Below are 8746 nucleotides of genomic sequence, written 5' to 3' on the forward strand. Positions count from 1 at the left end.
ACGAACGACGGCGAGCTCTTCAAAGCAGTCCACACGCGATTGATTATATGTATTGTATATAAATGTGTGTATGTACCCCAAGTACGAACGAGCATTGAGTTAATTGTCATTTTTTTTTTCTTCTTCTCATGTATACATAATTCAAATATTATGTATACGATTCACGAACTGTATAATAGTTTTATTACTATAATATTTATATTATTTTCTATAATAGAATATGGTACGGGTTTTGACTTGACAAGGAGAACTAATGGTTTTTTTTTTTTTTTCTTCTTTAATGTATAAATTCGCTTCTGAGTCAGAATATATGTATATGTATGTATGTATGAATGAATGCCTGTGTGTGTGTGTAATTTTTTCGTGGGATGATAATGCGTTTTCTGCACATTAAATAGTCGGTGAACAACAGTGTCTAAAGTCCGCCGTGGGTTGAACAATATACTGTACGCATTTATCGTGTATAATCAAGACTAAATATTAAACGAGACTATTATCTTAAAATAATTAATATAGTACCTAATGAAGACAATGCGGAACCGAACGTGTACTCAACAAATGTGGCTAATTTTTCTTTCTCTTTTTTTAGTATTGCAACGAGCCGCGTTCGCTCTCGAAACGTAGGCTAACGTAACAACATAGCACCTAGGGTTTTTTGTACTTTCACAATTAATTCGCATAATATTAATTAAATAAAATGATTAACGCATAATTATATCATGTATATATTCATGTATGTTTGTGTGTATGGATACCTGTGATATGAGAATGTATTTACATTGCGCGGTATTATGATTATATGTATATGTGCATACACATAAAATCACAATACATATATAGTTGCCAGAAAGATGAAGAGGAAACGGAAGAGGATGGCAAAAGAGAGAGTGTTAACAAAAAGCAACCTATTTCTTCGTTCTACCTATTACAATAAAACATTGAGTGTACGCCCAAATAGAAAATCATTTTGCGCAGATGATGTATATGTGATATACTCAAATGCTCGTAATTCTGCATGTCTCATGTCCTTAATATTACAATTAAATAAATCGCTAAACGTAATTGTTATTGGCATGATAAGTTTTCTTTTTTTCTTTCTTTTTTTTCCTTTTCTATTTAAACCTAATTACTTTCTTCCGTATAATACAATATCTACAAACCGGTCATAAATTAATGTAACCGTTCATAAAGTTTATACCTACAATATTAGAACTTCTAATCAATAGAAATAACGTTAAAGGCTCTTTATATATCACATAACCCAGAACAGTTTTCATTCTTTTGTTCATCAATTGATTTCCTAAAATGTATTTTTTCTCTTCCTGTATATTACAGAAGTTAGGATAATCATTAGATTGTTATTAATTTGAACAATAAATTTCAGTGCGCGTTTGCTTCGCCAAAAATACAAACGGCGCAATGATTGGTGAGCAGTTTTTTTTGTTTTTGTTTTTGTTTCATTTTTCCTATCTTCAATTATCTATTTCCTTCTCTAATCTCGGTAAGAACTAATAAAAATAAATCTAATCATTACCAGCTGCAGAGTCATTGGGATCTTCAAGATCCTTACTATCCTTATTCGACGGTGGAACAGCTTCCGCCTCTTCGCTACCTTCGGTGCTGTCAGCCGCGTTTGCATTCGCGTTTTCATTATCATTTGTGTTTACTGTTACGTTTACATGATTAAAGTTTGCCTCGTTATTATTCTTACCATCATCTTTACTCGTACTGCACTGTAACTGTTGGAGTTCAAGCTGAGATCGAAGCCTTAATATTTCTCTGACATCGCGACGCCTATTACGTCTCAAACGGGCGTTTTGCGACGCCAGACGTCGCGCGAGCTCCGTAACTTCCTTGGGTACGTCGAGAGTCGCTAATCTCGACTCGAGATCCCTGCCAACCGTCGAATCCGAGTCCGAGTCACTGTCCGGCGAAGACGTGGCTGCTTCCGTCGGCGGGGGATCGACCGTTACCGTTGACGACGTGACGGCCGTACTGCTCTCCTCCTCTTCCTCGACATTTTGTTTTGGTATTATCCCACGACTACAGTCCTCGTCCCCCTCCGTCGTGCAGGATAACGCGGGTGGCGAAAAGAGCGACGCTTGACCGGGACCGAGTCCCGGGCTAGGTGAAGAAGGCTTTTCTAATTTAACAGTAATCGGCAATACTTCCAGTTTTCCTTCCGGACTCAGCTGGCGATGGTGATGGCGACGTTTCGGATGATGGTGGTGGTGATGATGATGTGAGGCGGGTGGAACTAGAGGCGGTAAATTAATGGGCGGCAGAGGAGCCAGAGCGACATTGGGCTGGAAGTGGGGTTCGAAACGTTCGCACTCCGAATGTGGTACCACTCGTTCGGGGTGCTGAAGAACCGGAGGGCCACGACTCAGATACGCAGGCACAAGCGTCGTTCTAGACAAACAAATTAGACCCATGTTAATTATCTGTCAGGGAACGTTGTTTTTCACGATCCCTTGCTTAAGTGTCAGATTCAATATTTGAATCGATGTTAAAAAAAAAATTATCTTCGTTATCTTGGTTCGTGTTAATAGTAGACATCTGGTATATACCACTGCCAGTATGTTATCTAATCATTCCAACATCTAAAATTACCACCAACAGTCTTAGATATCACTCTCAAAACCAACACTGGATTCAAAGGTTGATAGCAGAGAGATACGCAAGCTGTGGCTTGATAATATTTTACCAGGTGCTGGTATAGACTAGAAATGTGTTTAAATATCTGCTTTCACGTTTTTCAAACAACTTTCAATAACATCCATAAGAATCAACCACTATGGAAGCTGACAACATTGACTTTTACAATAAATATTTTTTCTTCTAAAGACTCTTTATGAATCACCTCAAGAGTATGTGAAAACTTTGAAAGCTGCAACAATTGTTGCTAAATTCAATACAGATATATAATACTCGTAAATTCACTATATTATTTTTTTAACATCGGAATCCAGTGCTGAATCTTGATTTGCAAGTATTGTTAAAACTAATATCTTTTTGAGAGAATTTTTCTGGTCAGCCAATGAAACAAGAATTTAAATTCGTATGCTTCGATACGATCGCATTTCTTTTGTCGAATTACCCTCAGTGACAATGAATTCAACTTTGAATGTGGACTCGTACGTGCAGCCTTAAAGAAAGTTGGCTGTGTTACAATGAGCGAAAATTTGTCCGAACGTGATTCGACGATCAAAGTATGCTGCGTAAACGTACCCATCCCTGTGTTTACAAGATCCGCCAGCACTCCAAGGGCGGAAAGCTGATGCGCCCCTTGCCGCAAGTTCAAAAACTGCCCATTGCATCTGGAGATAGGGGTCATTGACGCCAGCGGCGGAAGTTGCAGGGTGGTACATTCCCATGCCGTTTGCTTTGTAATATCCAGGTGAACACTCTTGGTTTAAATCCTTTCTAGCTCTCTTGGTCAGCTTCTCGGTGTCCAGTCGCATCTTGAAAAAAGCATTCGAGCCATGAACAATGCGATATGTAAGATTTAATCCAATTCTTTCAATCCTTTATCCGAGTACATCATTCGATACCAAATGTTTAAAGAAAAAATACCTGAGGTTTCCTTTTGGAATTGGGTAGATGCCGTTGCTTGAGCTCCCGAAAAAAAGTCGCGACCTGATGATAGTGGGGTTGATCTCGTGCAAGGAGAAGATAAGATCTCCAATTAGCAGAGTCGAAGCCCCAGTGGCAAGTCCGATTTTCTAACGACCGATGGGCGTGCCTGACAAATCGCTGAGGTGAGAATCTGCCCGTGCATTCGAGACACTCTATGCAGGGGGAATCGTCGTTGATGAAGAGATCTGCCTCGAAAATGCCTTTGCACTTCCCAAAGCATTCGTGGTAGACCTTGAACCTGCTGGGTGACAAACTTTCCTCTCCCTCATCCTTCGAATCTTCTACTATAACTTTTTCGCTCTCAATAATATTCTGCGTCTCGCAAGGTTCGGTCCTGAGCAATAGGGCACTGACCAGTCGCTCGGCATCCGTCTGCGTAATGAGACCGCAGGATGGAGCGTTTCTCGGCAAAATGCCGGACAGCTTGAGTTCCTCAAGCTGGTCCCTCGTGCATCTTGAACAGTATATTTGAAGCTCGTCGCAGACTTGGTTGATCTGTTGGAGCGAGAAGTCTTGTAAAACTGTGTTTAGAATTTGGGGCAAACAAAGGCGTCTCTCGCCGCCGACAACAAAGCACGAGATCCTCTCGCCTTCGAGGGAAGTTTCGCATCTCTCTGAACAGCTCTGATCAGGCGCGGTTAATATCGGTATCTGAAACTCCGGCTCTCGCTTATTATCTACTATGACTTTCGCTCTGTCCGGCACTGGCGGATTCGAGTCAGAATCTTCCAAGGCGTCAACGTTTCTTTGCAGTTCCTTGCAGGATACGATATCGTCGAGCTTATCAAGCCTCTCGATTTCCTTCGCCGAATTTGGCCGCTCAGGTTCGGAATCGGATATCGCCCCATTGCTGGAACGGTTTATCGTAGAAAAATGATAAGCTGCCGGTTCTTGAAGCAGCCCTTTACAGTCCATGCCCAACAGGGCTGAGCTTGGACCCTGAAGACTTTTTACAGCCGATAGCTGGTAGGTTTTCAGTACTGATTTTAATTGAGGACTGTAAGACTGGCTGTTTGCATTCGTAGATATTAATGTCTCCATTATATTACAATGAGAAGAATAAGAATGGAAATAATTTTTAAAAAATCAACTCTTCTTCCCTTTTCCCTTCAATTATAATGATTATTAATATAACTCGTCCTTGGAACTCGTTAATAATATGTGTATGTATTGTTTTTTTGTTTTTTTTTTTTCTTTCTTTTTGCAGCAGCAATTTTCTCGATTCACGTACGTAAACAATACATTTTTAAGCGTTTTTACTTTTTTATTGCTACGTGTTCATTGTTCGAGTTACGGTTACCAACGTCGTTCGCATTTCTTTGTTTTTCTCTGTCACTCGTGCGTATTATTGTTTTTGTTTACTTATCCTTTAATTAGTTTCACACCGTGATTACCATCTTCGCGTTCGCAGAATAATATTTACGATCGCACACAGAAACACACACGCACAAGTCCGAGAGTCCTGACTGCGATGGATTATTAATAAGAGTGTGAAGAGCTGGAACTGGAGAGAGAGAAAGAGACTTTTAAGAGTCGTCGCCGCGAAGCAGACGGAGGTTGTGTGTTATCGCATTCCAGGCAGCGGTATAGCACAGGTTAAATAAACCGATCGTAGTATCTCACTGGGTTCCTCAAATTCATTGATGAATAACGTAGACGACGACGAGCGGTAATAAATAGCGAGGACGACTGTCCGTCCGTCCCCCGGTGCCGCCGCTGGCGGCGGTGGTGGTGGTGGTGGTGTAGTAATAATACCTACAGTCCGGGACTTATCATCCATCATCCATCCAGCGTAAAATGATCGGTATGTGAGTATACATAATAATAACGCGGTTAGCACACACAGGCAAAGGTGAAACGACACGGACAGAGGTGGATTATAATAGATGTGTAACGCGAAACACGACGCGTCCGCCGCCGCCGTCGTCCGCCACGAGACGACGAGACTACTCGAGCTGCTGCTGCTGTGGCTGTGGCTGTGACGACGACGAAACGTAGAAAAACACCACGCGACGCGACAAATACACAAACACTGCAGAAACTGCTAGTGCTGCTGCTGGTGGTGGTGGTGGTGGTGGTGGTGGTGGAGCTGCCTCGGAATCTTAAAGAGTGAATAAAATAAGCAGAGAGGCGAAGGTTGTGCCACACTGCCACCCTCCGTTATCACTGTCTTTCTCTTTCTATCCTCTCCTCTCCTCTCCTCTCCACTCCTCTCCACTCCACTCCACTCCTCTCCACTCCACTCCACTCCTCTCCTCTCCTCTCCTCTCCTCTCGACTCTTCACCGCTGCTCGGCACTCCGCTACGCTCCTCTTGCAGAGACGACGATGCGACGACGACCACGTTCCTCTGTATATAGGCGAGATGCAGGCAGGCAGGCACGAACGAACGGCGTCAACGGTTCAACCTCAGCTTCAGCTTCAGGTTCATGCGACTGCGGGTCGGTGGCCTGGGCCAGGCCTGGGCCTCGGGCCGCTCGAGTCCGAGTGCGATCAGAGGCCAGCGGTAGCAGGAGCGAAACAACAACATGTCTGTACGTCTGTCTCGAGTCTACCAGCAACTCCCCTGCACTCGCACCGCATGCTCTGGCTATTGGCTGCGGGGAGTGTTTATCAGTAAACGATCTCGATTGAGAGGGAACGCCGTGTGCGGGGGGTGAAAATACGTCGTGTGCTTATACGCGTATATACATATGTACATTCAAGTATATTTATACATATATGTATATATAATATATATATATATATATATATATATTTGTGTATTGTATATACATGCATGCATATATACGTTACGAGAAGCGACAGTAGGCGAGCGTCGCGGATCTCCTAGTCTTCGTCGTTTTCGTCGTCGTAATCGTTGCGATATTCATCGGCATCGTAGTCCGTAGTCGAATAGTCATGCTCGAGTCAGTATCCGAACGTCCATGTCGCGTATTTTTTCCCGTTCTCCCCTAACTCCTGTGTATTGTAATATTTATAACAATGGAAAGAAGAAACGTAAAAAGTAAAAAAAAAAAAAACAAACGAAATAGAAGATGGTACGCGCGTACGTGTCTCTAAGTATGTATCACGCGTTTTATACACGTCGCGTTGTGCACGCACGAATGTATGTACGTATGTATGTCGACGGGTTAGTCGGTACGCCGCAATGGCGTATCGATCGAGCACGCACGGTTGTACACTAGACGACTCGCGGGGCTACGCATATTTTCTGCGTAAAGTTGAAGCGAAGTGAACTATTCAGCCTGACGGACGATACAATGCTACGCAGACAGCACCGTCGTAGCCGCCGCCGCCGCGTCCCGTCGCGCCGCGTTGTGTGCGTCCGTGTAATGGCTCCTCGAGGCTTCCTCTCTCTGTGTGAGTTTCGGTCGTCGTCGTCGTCTGCTCCCTCTGCTCCCCGCGCAATATCTCCGCTCGCCGCGCGTGTATTGCTCGAACCGACGAGTCTGCCGCTCGTACGTTCACGCAGCGAGCCCTCGCCGCCAGCTGCGTGTGTGTCCAAGGAGGAATCTCGGTAAACTCTTGTGTCTGACGCTCCCTCCTCTCCCGCCCCCCTTAACCCTCCCCCGTCCCGCCTCCGCCTCTTCCTCCTCCGCCGACTCGCTTCTCTCCGCTTCCCCACCCTTTTTGCTACGCCACCGCACCACTCGCCGAGCCGCTTGCTCTCGTCCCTGCTTTTTCCCCGCTCACCGCGCGCACGCAACGCTCTCGCACACTCTCAGGACCCCGCACACACAGCTTAACGCTTGTCGGGTATCACGCATACACTAAAAAAAAATAAACCCTCCGAACGACCGGGTTCGCACGGTTGGGGGTGGTGCGCGCGCGCGCCGCGATGTCGTCTCTCTTCGTTTCGACGTATACCTGTATATCTATATTTCTCTCTCTCTCCCCCCGCGCCTCTAGCGTGGCGCACTCGTGTGTGTCTGTGAGTCGGCCGACAGTCGGCGGCGGCGGCGGCGGCGGCAGTCGGCGGAGCGTCTAGTCATGTGACCTTCCCGTCAAAATAGCCTGCGTACCCACGACTCACGAGTTACCACGAGTCGCATATCGGACTTGGCCGAGCCCTCGCCAGGAAGGAGTCTGCGATATAGATTCATATTTTGCTTCGCCAACGGTACCACCGCCACCTCTCGTATTCTCTAGCGTCGTATTCTCGGCCTGCCTACATCTGTGTATGCATGCGTATGTCAGTATGCACACCTATGCCTGAACCATCATACGTGTACGTACACGATGCGACATACTATGCGCGTCCTACGCGCATACTTTTGTTATCTTTTAGACATTAGTTTCTAGGGTTTCATGACCGAATCGTCACGTAGCTAGGTGTTGTTCTTACACGATACCGAGTGTTATCGTTGCTATATTCACTCTGTGCGGACGACGCGCTTGTAATACCGATTCGGCATTGAACGGATGTGAAGATTGCGGTATCGGAGATAGCCGAATGATTTTACTTATTTTTGTTACCGTCGTATGCCTAGGTAGGTGGACCAGGTGTGCTTGTGTAACCTACCTAGGTACATGTACGTACATTCAACGGTGCCGTACAGGTTTAAGCATTGTCAAATTATAACATTGATCGAAAATTCCGGTGAATACCGGCACGCACGATTCGCGCGCGTTTCCTATTTAACTCGCCCGTTTACATAGTACATAATTGTACAATCGTATTTCTACATATATACGTACATACTATATACCCCATTCTGCGTTAGATATTCCGATATACATATGTATTGTACACAACGGGTCGAACAGGATTTATTATAACACGAGAGACGCGCGTCGCCCGTTTTCTGTTACCGAATTTCCTGTAAATTAGTGCCAGGATATTAATATTTATGTGATGTCAGGGGCCTAACGCATCGAGCGTCTTTTTTTCGGCTCTGAAAAATCTGAATACTCAATAATACACGCGGCCAAAACGGGCCGCGAGTCGTTCTGTTACATGGAAACATCGTTTCACTTCTTTTCTCTCAAATACGTAACAATTTACAACGATTTCTGGATTTCCTTTATTACCGCCAAGATACGTATATATACTTATGCATTTATTCACGTGGTAATACGCAAAGATATAAAATGACTTCGCGACA

The 8746-nt window shown here is 44.6% G+C and overlaps 1 protein-coding gene across 1 annotated transcript; it reads right to left on the bottom strand.

Annotated features, from left to right (window-relative positions):
* Window positions 1-227: 227 nt before the first annotated feature.
* LOC107225789 (ski oncogene) lies at window positions 228-7149 on the bottom strand. Its single transcript, XM_015666373.2, has 3 exons — window positions 3577-7149; window positions 3232-3464; window positions 228-2412 (listed from the first exon to the last, which is right to left on the bottom strand). The coding sequence occupies exons 1-3, from the start codon at window positions 4678-4680 to the stop codon at window positions 1524-1526; spliced, it is 2226 nt and encodes a 741-aa protein (XP_015521859.1). The 5' UTR covers window positions 4681-7149; the 3' UTR covers window positions 228-1523.
* Between the last annotated feature and the right edge of the window lie 1597 nt (window positions 7150-8746).

This window comes from Neodiprion lecontei, chromosome 1 (assembly GCF_021901455.1).
Source record: "Neodiprion lecontei isolate iyNeoLeco1 chromosome 1, iyNeoLeco1.1, whole genome shotgun sequence".
NCBI lineage: Eukaryota > Metazoa > Arthropoda > Insecta > Hymenoptera > Diprionidae > Neodiprion > Neodiprion lecontei.